Below are 19929 nucleotides of genomic sequence, written 5' to 3'. Positions count from 1 at the left end.
CCGAAAAATTGCTGTTTGAAGCTTCCAGAAGCTCTCGAACCGCTATAGGTCTCCGTTGTCGATCCACACAACATGATGAGAACTTTAGCTTCATTGGCATTGTTTGCCGCGGGAGCCACAGCTCAGGTTATTGAGAGTTCAAGCTTTGGTGCCGGTAAAACGTCAGTGTGCATGGGTTGCATGGTCTTCAAGCATACTGACCTCAAGCAGGATATCACCCAACCGAGACTCCATTCCAGGATGGGCAATTGGAGGAGAGGGGCATGAGCCTTCTCTTGTAAGTGGTGCGATTAGACATTGATCTGTCTGGTCTAACAGTCAAGCAGTTGTCAGACAAGCTCATCTTAACACCACCTTACCCGGGTAACACACGGGGATCTGCTTGGGCACAAAGCCCGTAAGTCAATCTCTTGAATCCAAATACACGCTCAATGCTAATATATTGACAGGGTCTCTCAATCGGAATGGTCTGCAGAGTTACAATTCCGCGCGAGTGGTCCGGAGCGAGCAGGCGGTATCCTTCAACTATGGTATACCAAGGATGGCCAGGCCCGGATTGGTACCTCCAGTATCTATACAGTTGGTCAGTTCGATGGATTTGCGCTCGTCATTGATAATCACGGTGGAAGAGTAGGTTGCTCCCGATGTCCGCACATTGCACAGGAACTAATATCCCCACAGGGCGGAAGCGTTCGTGGTTTCCTGAACGACGGAACCACCGACTACAAGAGCCAGAGCAGCCCCGACAGCTTGGCCTTCGGTCACTGCGACTACGCTTACCGTAACCTGGGCCGTCCCTCAGTTGTTAAGCTGAAGTACACCAGCTCAATCTTCGAGGTCATCATCGATGACAAGCCCTGCTTCTCGACCAACAAGGTACACCATATCCAACATCACGCTTTTCAACATGATTCAATATATACTAACAAAGTCAACTAGGTCTCCCTGCCGGCCGGAAACACCTTCGGTATCACAGCCGCGACTCCCGAGAACCCGGACTCATTCGAGATCTTCAAGTTCATCCTCGAGCCCGCCTCCGGCGGCCAAACCATCGCCTCCAACCAAGGAAGCGTGCCCCAAAAGCCCATCGTGAACCAGAACCCACCCGTAGCCCAGAGCGGAGGCAACCCCTCAATGGACGCCGGCATGGCCGCGCAGTTCGTCGACCTCAGTGGCCGCCTCCAGCTTACAAACAAGGCTACCAACACCATCCTCCAAGATCTCAAGAACCAGGCCTCGAAGAGCGACGCTCGCCACACGGAGTTGCTCCAGAAAGTGGCAACTCAGGACCAGATCGCTGCCCTCCTCGACGCGAGACTCGCTCGCATCGAGCAGCTGCTCCAGAACATCCTGCGCGATGTCGAGGGTAAGGATTATAACAGTCGCTTCAACCAGCTGCATGAGACTCTGCGCTCTTCGCACCTAAGCCTGAGTGAGAACCTGCAGGGTCACTTGTTGAGTGGTAAGTCCATTTCCCGTCTCCATGCCCATCCTTGTTTCTTGTCCTGTGGACCGAGACATTTCCTCCCCATCCTTTCTTTCTTTCTTTGTTCATTCAATTGGCTAATCCCATTTCTTCCTTCGTAACAGTCATCACCGCCTCATCCCCTCGCATGGGTTTCTTCCTGTTCATGTTGATCGCGTTCCAGGTCCTCCTTGCAGTATCCTACGTCATCTACAAGCGTCGCCGAGCCAACATGCCCAAGAAATTCCTCTGAGCGCGTCCTTTTCCACCATGCGCACCTCACTCTCCATCCGATGCGTGTGGATCCGAGTTTTCCTCGCTCGATGCTAGGTCTTATTCGGAGGGAGAAATCTATAACATTCTCGGGTTTGTTCTTTCTATGCGAGCGCTGGTCTGCTGTTCCTTCATTCATGTAGAGTACGAAATGCCATTACGTTTACGCAAAATTGTACTTGTCGCGAAGATTACTGTTACCTTCACTGTTACTGCTACTGTTACTGTAAGAAATGAGAGAAAAACTTCAGAAAATGGCGAATATCCATTTGGCCTTTGGTCCATGCTATCGTACAGTTCTCCGAGCTGCCCGCCCTGTAACACATTCGCAAAGACAAGAAAAAAGAAAAGAAGAAAAAAAAGCAAAGTAAAACAACAATGAGAGAAAAGAAACAGGGGAAAAAAATGAGGTCAGGCAGCTCGAAGAATTAAATTCGAGTTATTTGTTGAACGATCGCAAGACGAGAGCGATCATGAAATAAAGATCAAAACGCCGGGTTTCCTTGATGCGAGCGTTGAAACAAATGAGAGCGAAAAAAAAAAAAAAATTTTGACGCCGAGATAGAATTTTTTTTACTCGGTGTCCGAGGTGTGCAGACGCTTCTGCGCCGGCTCTTCGACCGAATCCTGGTCCTTGTCATCGGCGCGCGATCGCTTGTTGCGTTTGAACATGGCCGAGGTGAAGACAGGAATCCGGGGCAGGAGGTCAGCGTCATCGTGCTCTGACTGCTGAGATGCATGCGAGGGGGCCTTTGGGGCCTTGGGGGGGTTCAGTGAGGTAGGAGAGGTGGCATGAGAGGATTCCACGGTGATGCCTTCATCAGTTCGAGATCCAGCCTTTGGCGAGGGGGGATCGGTCATGTGGCTTTCGCCGGGAGCTGGGTGGTCGGCTCGGGAGAGGCCGAGGAGAGCAGAGGCAGCATCAAAATCAGCGGTGGAGACTGGGGCACCGGTGATCATTCCGCGGACAGAAGTCGAGATTTGCTGCTCCAGGTCGGAGGCTAGGTTGTTCATTGACTGGGCGTCGGAAGCTCCGGTCAGTCCATTACGGGCGAGGTAGTCCTCGGTAATTTTCTTGGTCAGGTCCAGGCACTTCTGCTCAACGTTGTTGGCATACTTGGTCTGGCGTTCGAAGTGGTTGTCTTTGACAGTACTGATGAATTTGAGGACGACGTCGCCGGCATAGAAACGGGCACGACGTGCTTTCCAGTCGTCATCGAAAATACTCTGGTTGGGGTCGTCAGGGAGGCGAATGTCACAATCAATGAACTTCATGTTTTTGGGACGGCGCACACGACGGAAGTGCTGGAATCCATCGACCTCTTTGGTGGCAATCATATCCTCAGGAGTAACATGGTTGGGACACATCCACCCGACTTTGGGGTTAGGGGGATGTGCGCGGGGCGGATCAAGACAATCCAGATGGAAACGACAAGGGCAGTAATCACAAGTGATAATGGGTCGGCCTCCTGATGTATGACCACACTTGGAGCAGCGGATGAGATCTCCCTTCGCGTCGGTTTCACGCAGGTGTTGCGGGTTCGCGTAGATGGTAGGGCCATCTTGCTTGGGAGCTTTAGTCAGCCGCGGCAGGTGGGGCGCAGGCTTGTAGTAGCGCTGGTGCTTCGGGTTGCGGGCATAGTCGCGATCGAACACGATTCCCTCGTTGACACCCTCGAAATGGTCCTTGATTTCTTGGGGAACTTGGAACTCGGTTTTCTTGAAGTGCTTGGAGTGGGCGATCAAGGTCGAAAAGCTGTTGCGGATCGAGCACTTGGGGCAGTGCCACTCGCCCTGCGGAGGATTCTTGGGATCCAAAGGAGGATCCAAACAGTTGAAGTGGAATGCATTGTCGCATGTGTCGCAGCAGAGCAACTCGCCGCCCTTTCCACAGTGGTGGCAGTTATCACTGTTCTCAGGGGGCTCACTAGGAATCATGTTAGCAGGTGGAACGGGAGAAATGGAGCAGCAACGCGTAGAAAACACGTCAAGCAAATCAAACACGTACATAGAATTCGGCATGCGGCGTGGTTCGTGGTCTGCAGCCCAATCGTTAAACCGGACTGAATAGACGGAGTTGGAAAGTGAAGAAAGACTGGAGACAGTCGTGTCAACAGAGAGCGACCGTGCGCGCTGGGTATCAATAGGGTGCGATTTCTTCATGCTCTGGCGTCGTGATCCTCCGTTCATCCCGGCGAAAACTGAATTTCTAGCAGACACAATAGAGGGTGCCTTTGTCTTGTCTCCATGAAGAGCCAGGTCAAGAATTGAGGCGGAGCCAACGGGGAGGGATCGAGAGCGGTTGATTTCAGTGGGATTATCAAAGTTGTAAGGATGCTCAATGGCATCTGGGGGTCCCAGTTCATCGCGGCATGCGCTGTATTGGACAACTGGAGCATTATCATGAATGGTCCGCCCGTCGTAGTCACGGCGCTTGGCCTGCAGGGATTCATCCAACTCTGGATCTCCTTCCCATCCGCGCTTGCGTTTGAAAGATCTCTCGTTGACGGGGCATGGTTTCTTGGGCCGCTTCAGTGGCGCAGTGTTGGTCTTGCCGCTCGCAAACAATTCCTCGGGCCGGGAACCACTGGTATCGCGATAGATATCGGAGATTTTGAAAGCAGGTCCTTGCTCAGCGGACTTGACGGATGACAAGCTTGAGTCCTCACCGGAGGGCATGTCGGGGAGACGTGCGGCGCCGGTGTCAACGTAGTTCTGGTACCAGTTGCGGGCGTCGCTGTAGGAGTGGTTGATCATGCTGAGAAGAGCGAGCCGCAGCTCGTCATTGGCTGCTTGACCACCGCCTAAGTTGGCAATCAGAGAGAGACGGAACTCGTCCTCGATAGCATTGGCCCAGAAGTAGAGAAGCGCGAGAGCGGATTTGGCGTGGCCGCCCTCAATTGAATGGTTGATGGCGAGCTTCACTGTGTACTTGAGTTTCGGGATGTTGTATTTCTCGGAGGTAGGAAGAGGAAGAGAGTCTAGGACGGAGATGAAGTCGGAGTTGTTCGTGCTGGGATCGGGAGGAGGAAATGCGGGATCGAGCTCGTTGGCCGGAGTTGCGACTTCCGTGGTGATTGCGATATCTGCTTCTCCCGCGATGTCTTCCGCAGGGCTCTTGTCAACTGTCAGAGTCTCAGTCCCGCTCTCGAGGCCGCGCTCAGTTTCGCGGGCATCAGGAACAGTCGCGACGCGCTGGGTGGAGGGCGGCGTGACGCCAGCACCGCGGTACTCCGCGATCGACGGGTATTCCCCGATCGGCTTCATTGTCGGGACCTGAGGCTTGGGCTTCGAAGTGCCCGGGGGCTTCTTCTGAAGCTTCCGACGTTTCGGTTGCGAAGAGGCCTGTCGACCGGACGGAGTGGGCCCCGTAGGGGCAGGCGGAAGGGGCCTGTGCTAGGGTTAGTGCCACGCGCCTCATGCCCTAACTGTCCTTGGTTCAACGTACTGTGATGTTTTCTCAGCCTCGCTCGGAGTTGCAGTAGCTGTAGCTGTTAAAATATTAATATTGATCAGTTGAATATGAGCATGAAAAAAATGAAGCCAAAAAATGAAGGGAAAAAAAGTGTGTAGAGTGATGTCCCATTTTACCTGGACAGTACATGGGTTGGTCCACCTCAGAAGCGACCAAAGGAAGATTCGACAGGAATGAGATCACGAGCTTGGGGTCTCGATCGGATAATATGATGAAGACGTAGAAATGAGAACAGTGGGAAAGGGTGAAAGGTTTCAATCAGATGTTGGCAAAGACTAGGGAAATGGGCAAAGACAAGGAGTGGAGTGAAGAAGAAGAGGAGAAGGTCATGGGATTCAGGTGAGCAATACAGACATGGAGAGGATGTGAAGAGCTCCGGAGAGGTACAGACTTTGGTCTGGGGGCAGAGGTGAAGGGACTGAACAAACAAGTATCACTTACTTCGTGCGCGGATGCGCTTCGAAAAGCGACGGACACTGTCCATCTTGGTGGTTACGGAGAAAAGGGAACAGTATCAAAAGAAAGCAAAGAAAATAGAGGGTGTGAAGAAAGAGAAAGGGGTAGGAGAGAGAAGAGGAAGAGAAGAGGAAGGGAAGAGGAAGGGAAGAGGAAGAGAAGAGAAGAGAAACTTGGGAAAACAACTCGTGCGAGGCAAAGCTGTATTTCCTCTTTGGGAACATCAATATAGCTCTGCTGTTTTTGATTGGGCCTTCAAGGGTCTTCTGGCTTCCTTATGCCTGTGTCTTAAGGCCTGACATCAACTGCCCTTCAACCACAATAGGAACTACAATGCCTTTGCTTATTGGCATTGCCCTGCTCTACGTGATAGATATTGCTGTGATCCCCTTGATCATAGAAACAGATGAGTGCGTCTGCCTGGCTGTCAATAGCCAAAGGCCGGCTCCAGATGCTATTGTTGGATGCTATTGATATAGGCCATTGATTCCTGAATCCGAGAAATAAGAACCTGACGGGATATCGCGGCATATGCAATGCAAATCAAGACAACAGGAGCTGCAGTAATAGTAACAGTCACAGCCACAGCTTATATCTAGCACCCTTTGCAAATAGGGAGTAGGAGTAGGCCCCCAGATACATGGAGCCCCTGTAAACATCTTCCATCTTCCATCTGCCAGGACGACTACGAATAGATTAGGTATGACAGAAGACCTGTAGATATGTTAAATGCCCAGAAAGACATTATCCAGGACGTTGAGCCATCGTCTTTGCATTTGACCCTGATAACCCGCCCAGTCCAAAATCGTGATACCAAAGGCGAGTATCCGGATAATGCTTTGTGCGAGATGGAATTCGCCGTTGTTTCAAATCATCAAGATTCCAATTGAGTTCCCACGATTGCTTGTTAGCTGTGGCCTACTATGTCCTTGAAAGGGGTGTGGCAGGAAAAGAGACAGTGGTGTTGCTCCATGTTTATACACAGATAGGACTCGAATCGAGGAATCGAGCATCAACCATATCTAGCCATTGCTTTCAACGGCTATCATTGAGCATTACCTCAAGTAACAACCTCTGTAAATTGTGAACGGCCGAAAGTTACGCAATCTACAAGTTTAGAAAGATAGAAATAGCAACCTCATCCTGTGACAGGCTACAACACACAGGTATAGACTGGCAACGTCTTGATTTGGCCCAAGGGGTCTGCTCCAAATGCTACATATAAGACAGACAGGCCTCCAGGAAAGAACATAGAAAGGTCTCCCGGCGCCATGTTCGTCGATAAAGTATATACCGAGCTTTTTCTTTTCTCAAAAATCGGGGGTTGGTATTGCCAGCTCTTTCGCACGTCATTGGAAAAATCAACTGTTTTTCTTTTGTTTTTGGATAGATTTCGTATGACCTGCAGCGAAGCTCGTCATTGGATATCTGATTCTGCTTCTGATTCAGATTGGACAAAACAGTTTCCACAACTCGGTCGGTGTGTATTTCAAACAAAGTGAGCACAGAGTCCTTCGGCTACTTGATTTACTCGTCACCACCGGTGGTCTTGGTCTTCTTCTTGTTCTTGTTCTTCTTGTTGCCGGTGGAGCGGGAAAGGGGCTGCTCGAGGATCTTGAGGATCTCTTCATCCTCGATCTTCTTGTCCGACTTGTACTGCTCGGGGTCGACGGGGTTGGCGGCGGCCAGCTTGGTCAGACCGTTCTTGGTGATGGCTGGGAAGGGGGTTAGCTTCTATTCTTATGTGCATTGCGCGAATTCAGACGATACTTACCAACAGTGGTCAACAGACGAGAGACAGCGGAGCCGTCAGTCTCGCCGGCGGGCTCGTACTGGCGCACGACACCGCTGCGGACACACTCAACAACACCGACCTTGGCGGCCTTCTCGTCGTCGAGCTGGCGCAAGCTGAAGGGGAAAGTACCGAACTTCTTGACAATCTCGGACAGGGTCTGGCGGGAGCTGGGGCGCTTGAGGCCGTAGGTGGTGGTGGTACGGCGGTGGAGAGTGGCGCGGTGGTCAAGGGTCTTGACCTTACCGGATCCCAGAGAGAGACCAACCTCAACACCCCAAACCTCACCAACCTCGGGGACACCGTCACCACGGGTACCGTTGCCGGGGGAGAGAATAATCTTCTTCTCGCCCTCAATCTCGTTGCGGCCAAAGAGCCAGCTGGTAGTGTTCTCGACAACATTGACCTCGTAGGCCTTGGCGACCTTCTCGATCAGAGAAGAGATGTGGGCCTGGGTAGGGGCCTTCTGGGCGGCGGCCTTCTTCTTCTCCTCGTCGGTACCCTGGGCCAAAAGACCGGGGGGAACCATCAGTCTCAGCAGAAGCTCGTTGGCGTAGTGGGTAGCGAGAATCAGGTCAGCCTCGCGGCCGGTAACAACTTCCTTAGCGGCACCCTTCTTGGGGACGACAACCATGTCGCAAACAATGGTTCCGAATCCATCAATCTGAGCACCAAGCTGGACCTTGACGATCTCGCCGGCCTTCAAAACAGTCTCGGCCTCGGCGACGTCGGACACCAGAGGGGTGTAGGGAGTGACATAGGAGCTAGGGGAGACAGTGGTGGGGTGGCCGACACCTTCAGTCATACCGTACAATCAGTATGGATCATCTTCACGCGACCGGAAGGTGGACAAACCCTTGAGGATCTTCTTTCCCTTGTAGACCTTGGTGATCTCCTCGTCGAGGAGCTTGTCACCCTTCTGACAGATCTCGACAATCTTTTCGCCCTCAACGCAAAGAGCTAGATACAACGGTCAGATCGCAAAGCTTGAAGACTCGAGTTGAGGTGCGCAACATACCGCTCACGGCCTCGAGGACTTTGTGGGAAATCTGCGCGGCGGTCTTGTACTTGGTCAAGGTGTCGGGGTTGTTGAGGGTGTAATCTAAAAGCAATCACATTATTAGCTTTGACGAAATGGAGGGGATTTCCTTTGACTCGGGAGCCAACAGAGCTGGTCACGTTGGAACTGCCCACAAACGTCAGAGCTTTCTGGAGTTTACATACCAACCTCGGGAGCTTTTTCGTCCGCCATTGTGGAGTAAATTGAGCTCGTAGAGCAAAAACAGCTAAAATGCAGGTGGATTCGGGAAGAGTCTTCTCGTAAATCAGAAGAAGAGGAACAGACCGAAAGTGTGCAGCGAACGAGCAAGTGGGCTCGCAGCGTTAGTGGGTAGTGGGGGGAAACCGGCTGCCTTGGTGCCTTTGTGCCTTGATATTGAGGTGTCTATCTAGGGCTTCGGCAAAGACGTCATGAAATCGCAGTTTCATTGACCTCATGCATGACCCCCGCACACGGCACGAATGTTACTGCAGTTTACTGTAATATGTAAATTGTACGGACTTTGGTAACGTATACATTATGTAAATGTCGATGCATCTTACCCCAGGTTTGGAGCCGGGACAAGGATCAGGATCAGACAGGATCAGACCCCCCAATGACTTTTCCTCTAAACTTCCCCTCTTTTAGGTCTCAAGGTCTCCTGACCTCTTTCTATCTACACAATGAGGACCCCAGTCGTGCCCATACGAGTTTTAACGCATAACATCCGACATGGCGGCTCAGACCTGTTCAAAGGAGAGCTGCCTTGGGATGAACGCAAACAGCTGCTCTTAAACGAATTCGAATATGAAACTCGATACTGTGAAGAGTCATTCATTTGTTTGCAGGAGGTTCTCCATGAGCAACTGAGTGACGTTGTGGCCGGGCTGAACCAGGATATATATCCTGGAGCGTCGGAGTGGGCCTACATTGGTGTTGGCAGAGATGACGGCCACGAGGCCGGAGAATATTCCCCAATTTTCTATCGGCCATCGGTTTGGCAGCTAGCGCATTGGGAGACAGTATGGTTATCCAAGACGCCGAATATACCCTCGAAAAGCTGGGATGCAGCCTCGATTCGCATCGTCACCATTGGCGTTTTGCAGCATCGTAAGAGTGGGCATACGGTTCTTGCCATGAACACTCACCTCGATGATCAGGGATCTCGCTCCCGGCTTGAGGCTGCACGTATAATTCTAGGAAAGATCCACGAATACAGCCAGAATGACCTTTCCAATCTCATCTCAGGCATCTTCTTGGCTGGTGACTTCAATAGTGAGGAAAACCAAGAAGCTTACCAAGAGCTGACAACAAGCTTGCTGGATGCATATAAGCAAGTTCCAAGCCCACGACACTTTGGTGACTATATTACCTGGACTGGGTTTGGATACGAGGATGAACCCCGTTCACGCATTGATTATGTGTTGGTACCCAAAGAGGGTCCGAGGCAAAGGCTGAAAGTCGCTGGATATGCTGTGTTGCCAAACCAGTTTGATAATGGTGTTCTGAGCTCCGATCATCGTGCTGTCGTTGTGGATTTCATACTATAAGACAATCTATGACTCCCCATGGTCATCGTCGATAGAATTTTTGCGTATTCTAGTACGACCTGCCTTGGGCAAAAAAAAAAAAAAGTCAAGTTGCAACCAGAATAATAAGGCTAGATCAAAAGAGGTCGTCAAAAAAAGGAGTTGAAAAAAGTAGAAAACAAAAAAAGAAACTCCGATAGGGGGAATCGAACCCCCGGCTGTCGTGTGAGAGACGACGATGTTAGCCACTACACCATATCGGACGACCACGGTGGAGGCTGCTTCGGGTTTAGCTTTTTCAAGTACGGTTTAGCGCCACCGGTCGCTATACGTACCCGTGCGTGGTTGTATATAGTCCCCTGCTCTTCCCCCTCCATCCAACAGCCCCGATTTCTTTTTCGCCTTCCTTTCTCCTACGCCTCGCAGGTGAGGCATTTTTGCCATTGACCCGGATCACCGAGCTCCTGAGCTCCGCCACCCTGGTTTCCCTGTGTGACTCGTCATCACCTATACGCAACTTTCCGTCCCCTCATCCTAATCAGGTGCTTACTTTTACGCCCTGATGCTAACCCACTGATTCCCTGGCCTCATGTGATTTTTGTCGGTCAATCGTTGATCCCGTTATCGGCGCGTCTTTCGCTCGCTCTAGACAACCGCCTACGCGAACTAGGTCTACGAATTCACCGCAGTATACAAAGAACGGAACGCAAGGTCTTGCCACACTTGGGCGATAGTGCTCGCTTCATTCTGAAAATGAGGTTGACCTGAATCCAACGTGGCTTATTTGACCGATGGAACTGTCCTAGCCGCGATTCCTTTCGGCCAGTGCATGCGGACTCCTCAAATATTACGACGCGAATGATCTATGCCCGGACTTCATGATGTTCTCTAGACTCAGTTTGCAAGATCACCATGCGAAACCGCCTACGGGTTAGGCAGCGTGCAAGATGTCGATCCCTCCTACCTACACCCGTTTGCCTTGCGGTCATTTAGGAGATCTGCGCAGGCCTGGCCCCTAGTCACTAGTTCGCCTTATCAGCGCAACCATCGATCGACCTTATAATCGATTGGTACAGAGGATGAGATGGAGGGACCCGGAAATAGGTCTACTGTTACAGCATCGGCGTCACGCGGACTGGAGACGACGTGGCTGCCTCTCGTCTCCGGTATAGTGCGCTAGTCTCGTCTCGTCTCTGGCCTATGATCGAGGAACGACTGGCAAGCAGGACCCAGTCGGCCCGGTGGAAGAACAGTGCGCTCTGGCCCAGCCCAGACATACATCGCCTTGCCAATAGCAACAGCCTGACATATCATGATTGATTGCTCCAGTCCGAATACTATGAGGCAATTTTGCCTTTAGTCCGCTGCCCCGACCTACGACCTGCAGCCTCACACACCGATTCGCCGGCCGATTGTCACCGCAGTGGGTCCCCAAAACTGCCTTGAGGATGCAACGGCCGAATGTTAGAACACCGAACACGGCCGGGATCATACTGCTCAGCTTCTCCGGCTAGCATGAACACACGTTTTCTTTTAACGAGAACCGCATTCGTGAGACCCTACTCGAGACCAATGTGGGCTTGAAGCTCAGAAATTGTCACATCTACAGACTGAGTGCAAGTCTCCTCTTCACCCCGCACGACACTATCGCGCGCGGTCACCGAAACTCCAAAGATCTACCCAGGATCCTACCACCAAGACGCCTTACCGCAACATTCATCGCCTCACGATCGATTTGGTACCCAGGACGAGATAGACGGACGAGAAAACAGGATTTCTTCGCAGCAACAGCGTCATGCGCACCGAGAATAGCCAGGAGAAACGCGCTAGATCATCCTACACGTTTCGTCTTACCTCTCAGGTCACAGAACGACTGGCAAGCAGGACATGATCAACCTAGAGATGGAACCTCTGGGCGCAAAAAATATGCAGACCTACGGCTTCCAAGAATAGGAACAACATCTTTCGATATGTTCATTGGGCTACAAGGATGAGTAGGTATGCGGCAGTTCACACTTCATGCATTGCGCATGGGAACGATTGGCAGACAGGCAGGGCTTGTTTGGATCAAATCCTGCCTTGCGACTTTTGCTGTCTGAGCTTGAGAATTAGCACAAGGCGTAATAGATGTGGTATTGGGGAGGGGGCGGTGGGTTTTGAGGTATAAAGCCACTTGTCTCGCGCGAATCCTTCATTGCAACAACAGAATACAAATCAAGTCTTTTACCAATAACTTAAGCATGGACTCCTTCACAGAATACGAAGACTTTGGTGAGAGATCTAATAGAAGCAGTTTTGACCACGCTAACTTGGGATTTTCGAAGCATTCATCTCGCTAGAGCATCCAGACTTGTCTGAGGTAGCTGTACGCGAATTCGTCGATTCTTCAGACCTAGGCACGGAGGCCAATCCTATCGTGATTGAAGACGATCCTGCTCCGCTAGGCTCGGAATCTAATCCTATCGTGATCCACGTCGAAGAGCACCGAAGCTATTCTGAGACTGAGCGACTTAGTTCTGATAGAGACACGGAAATCATCTCAGAGTCTTCATGGGAGCGACACGTTGACATAGCTGGTCGTTCGACCCCTATCCCAGTGCCGACTCAATTGTCGGCCTGCAAAGACCCGGAAGAGCCGCAAGCGTCCGGGCAATCACCCGCAAATCACCTCCACCTGGACGGCCAAAACCTGGAAATGGCCGGGAATCGTTTCCATGTCGAGCACAGCCCTAGTCAGGAGTATGGAAAGGGCAAAGAGGGTAAGTCTTCAACCACCTCCGGGGCTGGCATGCCCTCTACAATTGCTTACTAACAATAACTAGCAAACCAGCGAAGGAGCGAGCAAGGAGATGATTTGAAAGTAGAGAAACCCGCGAAAATTCTCAGCTTGCTTGAAACCGTGGTTCCCAGCGATTCAGTGGGATCAAAGAAACGTAGATCATTACACGGCGAAGGAAGTAAGGTCCGACGATCAGATCGCTTGGTGAAAAGGGCTATGCACTAAGCTGGTTGTCTGTTCCTAGGCAGAATTTCATTATGTCACATGATTCAAATTTCTAGTAGTCTCATAGCCGCTACCCGATTTCTATCAATGTGTATAGGATTCCCCGTCACTATAGCACAATAGCGTCATGATCGCTTTAGCCTCCCTCCTTTTCTTTTACTAGTGACGTGAGTCGGTCACGAGCATTGTTGACCTGGTTCATTGCTTCTTGGACGGTTTGAGCGGCTCGGGTCTGCGCGACACATCCGCAATTCATATCGTCTTCATTGGTAAACACCAGGACAGGAATTGTGAATTAAGATAACCACATACTGTTGTGACTGAGTCGTATCTGTAGCACGTATATACTCCACAATAGCTCCTCTGACGCTCTGTCCAGCTTGGATGCCATGTCAACTAGCGTTGCCCATTCGACAGCGACGATGCTGCCATCTCGAAAGTCTTTGATGACTTCTACCATACCGACACGCTCGATAACGGACCTTTGAGTCACGAGATCTCGAAGCTCAGCTTCGACATGTGTAAGGCGATGAGAGGAAACAAATATGATGCACACTGTGCTCAGAAGGTATAGGTGCAAGAGAATTCTTAGCATCTTGAGATCTTGGAACGAAGTGGAAATACATTTTAAACTGTGGTATCCCAGTGCTGTATAAATATCTCGAGGTTGTCGCGTACACCATGAGTCATTAGAGTGGTCGTGTGCATGATGAGTCCGTCTTGCAGAATCACATTGTTGGCGCTAAAGGGTACTGCTGATCAGGGCAAACCAAAATATTTGTAGTGGTTGACGACCTTCCTCCGAACTTTCTACACCATCTCAAGTTTTTAATTTTGCGACACCATAATTGTATAGCCTTCCCTTTTATTATGACTTGTCTTGTAATGAGTCACTGACACGTTGATCGTTAGGCGAGTATACTGAGCATGATCGAACCCGACTCTAACAACCGGACAGCCCTTTGGTATGCTGTTTCCGAATGCAACGTAACAGCAGTGGAGCTACTACTTAGGAGCGGAGCAGACGCACTCTCAGTAGATTGCGAAGGAATTACTCCGCTGAATTGTGCAATACTGCGAGATAATATATGGATTACACGACTCATATTAGAGCACTTGACCACTTGCTTTTCCACGACAACATTTCTTAACAACAAAGATGTCAACGGCTCCGAGTTACCACTATCCCTGTCTGCTCAGTTCGCACGTACACGGATGATCGAGCTCCTACTCGAATTTGGTGCAGACGTAAATGCGGTCAATTGCCACGAACAGACTCCTTTGCACCAAGCGGTACATCAAGGGCATATCAGTGCCGTTGAATTACTACTTAACCAGCAAGGCATTGATCTACAAGCACAGAACAACTACGGATCTACTGCTCTTCACATCGCTACCAAGCAAAACAATTCTTCTATTGTGGATTTGCTTTTGGCTCATCCGGATATCGATATCAACTGCCAAGACAATCACGGGAATACACCTCTCTGGTGGTCTACTCGGCTAGAGGATAATGGCATCTCTAGCCGACTGCTAGCCAGAAACGGCGTGGATCTTAATGCTATCGGCCAAAAGAACGGTCTATATACAACAGCTCTCTATCATGCTGTAGAAAGAGGAAATTATTTGCTTGCAAAACAGCTTGTTAAACAGCCAGAGCTAGACCCAAACATCCTTGGGTCTTTCCATTGGACACCCCTAGGACACGCCGCACGCGATGGCAATGTTGATATGGTCGAGCTACTGCTTGAAAGACATGATATTCGTGTTAATGCAGAAGGTTCGGGCGAGTGCTCTCCTCTTTGGCTCGCCACAAAATATGGTAGAACCAAGGTGGTAGAACTCCTACTACAGCAGGAGCGATTGGATATCAACTGTCAAACAAACAAAGACAATGAAACTGCATTATCAGCGGCAGCTTGCTCCGGGGATCTACCTATCGTGAGGCTCCTTTTGAAGGACACACGAATAGATATCAATGCTGTGAACAAAGCGGGCAAAACTGCAATCTGGCTCGCTGCTTCAAACGGACACTTCACAGTCGTTATGGAGCTCTTGCGGGATTCAAGGCTTTGCTGCGATGCGGAATATATCGCTATGGCGGGCAATAAGTAGACTCAGACAAGGAATACTGGACCCGTTTGATTCAAGAAACTTGACTGTATGGCTCTTGAGGACGAGTTCAGCACGTACAGCGTGTATGAAGGCTCAGACGGAGGCGCAGTATATGTAGTTGCTCAATCTAAGTCTTTCCCCTCTTGCCTTGGTTCTTCAGCGATTGGCGCTCAGTCTACCTAGTAGGGATAGGATGATGCACAGCTAATGCATAAAGCTGCGGTTACCTGGAATAGCAACAGAGCTGTACGATGTTTTCCAATCAAGAAGACTTGCGTGTCGTCATCAAAGAATCAATTGGAAGGCAGGACCCCAAGGGAAAAAGCACTATGCGCAAGATCGAATCTTGTGACCCTCGAGGCTGATAGCCAACTGAAGCTGTCAGCCTAATTGTCTTGTTAAATAACGGCGTGAACGATAACAGGAAGCATATAAATCCAAGCCATGCACACTGTCTTGAACCAAGAATTCATCCAGTCCATAAATATTATACATTCAAGACTTCTACTCTGCGTTTCTCGGCCCATCATGCTTTCTCGAACATCAATGACTCTGAAAAATGGAGCATCGGTTTGTCCAGCGTGTTATGCATTGTGGACGAACGACTACATGGACCTGACCCATGATTTCGCTCCATGGAGCTTGGACTTCAATCCCACCGTGAATGCCAATGAGAGCCGTCATGATGACGAGGTCTATAGCTATGATGGCCGGCATGATACCAGTAAAGTGGACTCGTTCACGCTTTACGACAGTCATGCTGCGTCATGCTTAGCCTCCAATGGTATAGCCATTTTTGATGAGAGCCTTGGTCATGATGGGGAGAGCGATCTCAACATGGAGATTCTCGGTCTCCAGGAGAACATTTTCGATCGAGAACTTATTCTCGCGCCAGGCCATATCCCAACTTGCAACACACAAGGATTTGAACCGGTCAATATGGGCCCGCTTGATACCAGTATCGACACCGAGGGCATTACGACATCAGGGTTCTGTGCTACATTTCCCTCAACGGGTCCCGAAAAACCTGGAATAGGTCAATCTGGCTTTTATTCCGACAGTACAGCAATCAAAATGCCCCAGTTCTTCAATTGCACCGATGAGTGCTTTCTCTTTCCGCTTGACATGAGTACAGCTATTGATTCACCATCCATGGCAACATCGGGCAACATACTCGCCTACGGGGAACTAGAAAGCCTTCAGGCATTTGGGCAATTACCTACAAGCCATCCCTGCCTCGATGAAAGTGCTTTAGTCCTTACCGATATTTTTGATATGCGGGGGTATTACGGCATGGAGACTGAAGTGCCAGATGATCCCCAAGTCGGTAAGCTGAAGCCAAAGTCACGTAACAGGTCTCCTCTTAACAATTATTAGAAATATATCAAAAGAGAAATCAAGAGGAACATTATGTTCCCATGCAAGTCAGCGAGAGTATCAGGCCGGACGTGACTGTTGAAAACGCTCTGTCGATACGTCGACGCTCACAGCGTTTGATTGAAAGGACTAGAGCCCAATGATGCTATTTTTAGCCTCATTGGTGCTTTATTTCCATTTAGTATATCCTTCGCGTCATTTTTGTGTTGGATGTATCTGTTATGTCTTTAGTAGCCTGCTGTTATCTTCCCCTCGACGGAAAGGACGCTGAATGGTCAAAGAAATTGGAACAACAAGGAGGCTGAAGCACATGCATACGATAGAGACGCTTTACGCACTTCTATAACTACAAGATAGAAAAAAAGAGCAGTATCATTGCTGCTGTCTACTAACCATATCTTTCCACCAAATCTCTCATAACATCAATAACCCTATTATTAGCCGCCAAATTAGATGTAGATTGAGAATGGCCTCACTGTGTGCGAAGTGTTTCATTATCGACACTAGTGTACACAGATCCTTCTCGATATCTGTCGAGATTAATGAAGCTGCGCGAAGCCTCAAGAGTGAGGAGTGAATTATATTCGACAGAACGCTCGGGTGGCCGCAAACGGGTCAGGAATGTACGAGTAGCGTTCCTATATTTGAAGACAGGGCTAATATGGTAAAAATCATGTGATCCATGGCCATGGATTGTTTTTGTTTGGTTTGTCATATGCTGCCTTTTCTATCAGGCAGAACTTAGACTGGTATTTGACGAGTTTGTTTCTGACTAATCGACCATGTGACCTAGCTCTATATCTTCTGCACTTCCACAGTCAATTCTCCCAACCCCCTGATTTCAAAGGTACCGTCAGAATGTCAATTTACCTCTGGCACTGTTACTCGGCTGCAAGGGCTACCTGGAAGTTACTTGTTGAAGGCGCATCCAAGATCTTTTCTGGTATATTTCCGCTATTTTTCAAAACCTTCTCATCCAATCCTTATAAGCCGAATGATCTTGAGTCCAATGATACTGTCGACGCTACCTCGAGAACTCTGGACTACGTGGCCTATACCCTACGGCCAACATTTCAGTCTGATCTGAAAACAGTGGGAATAGGAGCTTCTGGTCAAGTCTACGAGGTAGATGAGGAGATAGTTCTCAAGAGTTGTCGCATTTTCGAACAACCAGGGAGCGACGCCTCTGACAACGACCGATACCACTACGCCTCAGACACTATTTTTCTCTCGAGCTTGTTACAGGATGAACGAGTCGTTCTACGGCTACTGCAAAAATGGCCACATCCTCACATTATCGAAGCTATCGACACTGATCAAGTCGAGGGTATATTCCTTCGCAGGTATCAGACGTTGCCGGAGGGTGCGATAACCACGCAACCTACTCGAATTAGGTGGTATTGTGAGATTACTGACGCGCTTTGCCATATCCACAAACTTGGAATTGCTCATGCGGATATAAGGATTGACAATATCCTCTTTGATAGCCGGGGCTCTGCTATTCTTTGTGATTTCAGTGCCGCCAGTCCATTCGGTCAACCCAATATCGTTATCTTGGACCTTCCACTTCCAGTGAACGGACCTTCGCCAAGTCTTTCCGAGGCAACTGATATGTTCGCAATGGGCTCGCTTCTATTCCAGGTTGAGCATGGAATCAAACCTGAAATTTCTGTTGACAGAGATGGGGAATTGATTTTGCCTGAAATACAGACCAGTCATCAAGGCATCGATGTGATTATTCGAAACGCTTGGCTTGGACACTACAGCCGCACCTCGGAGATGCTAGAGAGCCTTCGTTCACTCGACAGTCAGATTAGCCAAGGTGTTCTTGATACCCAAAATACCCAAACCCACCCAGAACCAATTGCTGTTTTGAAAGAGCGAATCAGAAGATGGAGAGAAAGCCGCGAGATCAATAATGGTAAGAACCGCCCGTTACCTGATTTTTATCCCTGTTTCATGACTAATGTGATCTATAGGATGTGTCCTTGATGGTATGCTCTCAGAAGGGCAGCTACAAGTGCTAGCTGATTCCTATGGCTTGGACAAAGATGCAGAGTCACGTTTCGCTAGCTATGATGTGCCTTCGCAGCTATGTGAGTGAATATAGATTCCAGGGAGCCAATGATATCTGTAGAAGGCCTAGTACACAATATGTAAAGTTTCTGAAGTATAATGTTAGTCCTTATTGTATGTATGGAAGATTCATTGGTGCCGAATCTCTAAACTCTCTGTTTGATTTCTTGAACCTGGTACACATCACTGAAAAGAAGACAAAAAAGGTCATTCCCCTCGTAGCCTTTTTAACTCTTTCAGTCATGTTAAAGAAAAGTAAGACCCATTCAAGGAAAGATAATTTCTGACGCGGAGGAAAACAGAGTACCCATCAATATAGCAGCCAGACATATTGTTTTGTTGAGACTACTCGATAGTCGTGAATATTCATGAAATATAGGGACTTTATTCTGTATAGAGAACTATGTAAAGACAGGAAGGGCAGATCTTATAACAGTATTGTCATATGCCAACCCCATAGAAAAGATGATTGCAAAGAAGCTCTGGGAACAAAGATGCAATAGTATGATCTCGGAGACATTGTGACTGAGCTTGATATCAGTTTGATATGGAAAACGGGCGACTAATATCGATTGCCGAAGATGTCTCCAAGAGCAAGGGGTGGCCTGAATTCCTGAAGATTTTTGAAGTCAATGATGAAGCTCACGACGTAGGCGCACGGAGACCTACAAGATATGAGCCTAGTGGCCGTTGGAAGCTCCCCGGCACCTGGAGCATTTGTCTCGACGGTTATGGGAACTTCCCATTGGCACCTCAGGCCATGGTTGCGGGTGATTCTGACCACAAGGATGCGGTTCTCGTCTGGTTTCTCTGTCTCCGCAAGCGTAGATAGTTGTCGTAACCCACATTTGACACATGATGCGCAACTAGGTTTGAAGTAAGCAATAGACTGGCAATGTGTAGAGAAAGGTAACGAACTATTTGATGAAAAGTTTGCGGGTGTGTGGTGACTTAATATAGACCTCGGAAGTATAATCAAATTGCTTCCGATGGGGGTAATTGCTCTATTTTATGTTTAGAAACTGCCTCCACTACTTTTGTAGTCTCCAATACAATAAATATTGGGAATTTCCCGCCGTAGGCACACAATCGTGCACTGACAAGGAGCGGGCCTGGAACCTAGGGCGGCACACTGCAGCATCCTTGTTGAGGTAAAGGCGGGCGCAGCTCGCAACACAACATCAGAATAGAACTGGTCTAAAAGTTGGGGCCCAATTAGATGGCACGCTCAATCTAGAGCCCTGGAGGTTTGGACCCCAAATACGGGCTGTGTGACAGGGAAGACAAGTCCGTGGTGTAGAAGTACTGACTAGTGGACGTAGACTATG

General features: G+C 49.4%; 7 protein-coding genes across 7 annotated transcripts; 5 read left to right on the top strand and 2 right to left on the bottom strand.

Moving 5' to 3' along the window:
- Positions 1-72: 72 nt before the first annotated feature.
- On the top strand, positions 73-1718 carry PENARI_c004G00303 (uncharacterized protein; the record flags this gene model as incomplete). Its single annotated transcript, XM_022628879.1, has 7 exons — positions 73-161; positions 211-277; positions 327-397; positions 450-630; positions 682-876; positions 940-1462; positions 1591-1718. 7 exons carry the CDS (start codon positions 73-75, stop codon positions 1716-1718), a joined length of 1254 nt encoding a protein of 417 aa, XP_022490988.1.
- A 593-nt stretch (positions 1719-2311) lies between these two features.
- PENARI_c004G06058 (putative PHD finger domain protein) lies at positions 2312-5697 on the bottom strand (the record flags this gene model as incomplete). Its single annotated transcript, XM_022629175.1, has 4 exons — positions 2312-3665; positions 3747-5129; positions 5187-5229; positions 5655-5697. 4 exons carry the CDS (start codon positions 5695-5697, stop codon positions 2312-2314), a joined length of 2823 nt encoding a protein of 940 aa, XP_022490971.1.
- A 1499-nt stretch (positions 5698-7196) lies between these two features.
- Positions 7197-8713, bottom strand: PENARI_c004G00602 (curved DNA-binding protein (42 kDa protein); the record flags this gene model as incomplete). Its single annotated transcript, XM_022628892.1, has 5 exons — positions 7197-7384; positions 7444-8256; positions 8317-8421; positions 8480-8563; positions 8686-8713. The coding sequence occupies 5 exons, from the start codon at positions 8711-8713 to the stop codon at positions 7197-7199; spliced, it is 1218 nt and encodes a 405-aa protein (XP_022490794.1).
- Positions 8714-9183: 470 nt separating this feature from the next.
- On the top strand, positions 9184-10050 carry PENARI_c004G10279 (endonuclease/exonuclease/phosphatase family protein; the record flags this gene model as incomplete). Its single annotated transcript, XM_022629387.1, has 1 exon — positions 9184-10050. The coding sequence occupies one exon, from the start codon at positions 9184-9186 to the stop codon at positions 10048-10050; it is 867 nt and encodes a 288-aa protein (XP_022490744.1).
- A 2219-nt stretch (positions 10051-12269) lies between these two features.
- Positions 12270-15148, top strand: PENARI_c004G03275 (ankyrin repeat domain-containing protein; the record flags this gene model as incomplete). The annotated part of the gene is made up of 4 exons (XM_022629025.1): positions 12270-12300; positions 12354-12788; positions 12852-12946; positions 13946-15148. 4 exons carry the CDS (start codon positions 12270-12272, stop codon positions 15146-15148), a joined length of 1764 nt encoding a protein of 587 aa, XP_022490874.1.
- Positions 15149-15676: 528 nt separating this feature from the next.
- On the top strand, positions 15677-16525 carry PENARI_c004G02978 (uncharacterized protein; the record flags this gene model as incomplete). The annotated part of the gene is made up of 1 exon (XM_022629007.1): positions 15677-16525. The coding sequence occupies one exon, from the start codon at positions 15677-15679 to the stop codon at positions 16523-16525; it is 849 nt and encodes a 282-aa protein (XP_022490922.1).
- Positions 16526-17383: 858 nt separating this feature from the next.
- On the top strand, positions 17384-19429 carry PENARI_c004G08294 (uncharacterized protein; the record flags this gene model as incomplete). The annotated part of the gene is made up of 4 exons (XM_022629283.1): positions 17384-18446; positions 18505-18621; positions 19183-19371; positions 19425-19429. 4 exons carry the CDS (start codon positions 17384-17386, stop codon positions 19427-19429), a joined length of 1374 nt encoding a protein of 457 aa, XP_022491100.1.
- Positions 19430-19929: the final 500 nt, after the last annotated feature.

Source organism: Penicillium arizonense (genome assembly GCF_001773325.1).
Source record: "Penicillium arizonense strain CBS 141311 chromosome Unknown PENARI_contig004, whole genome shotgun sequence".
Lineage (NCBI taxonomy): Eukaryota > Fungi > Ascomycota > Eurotiomycetes > Eurotiales > Aspergillaceae > Penicillium > Penicillium arizonense.
This window is presented reverse-complemented; position numbering and strand designations above follow the sequence as displayed.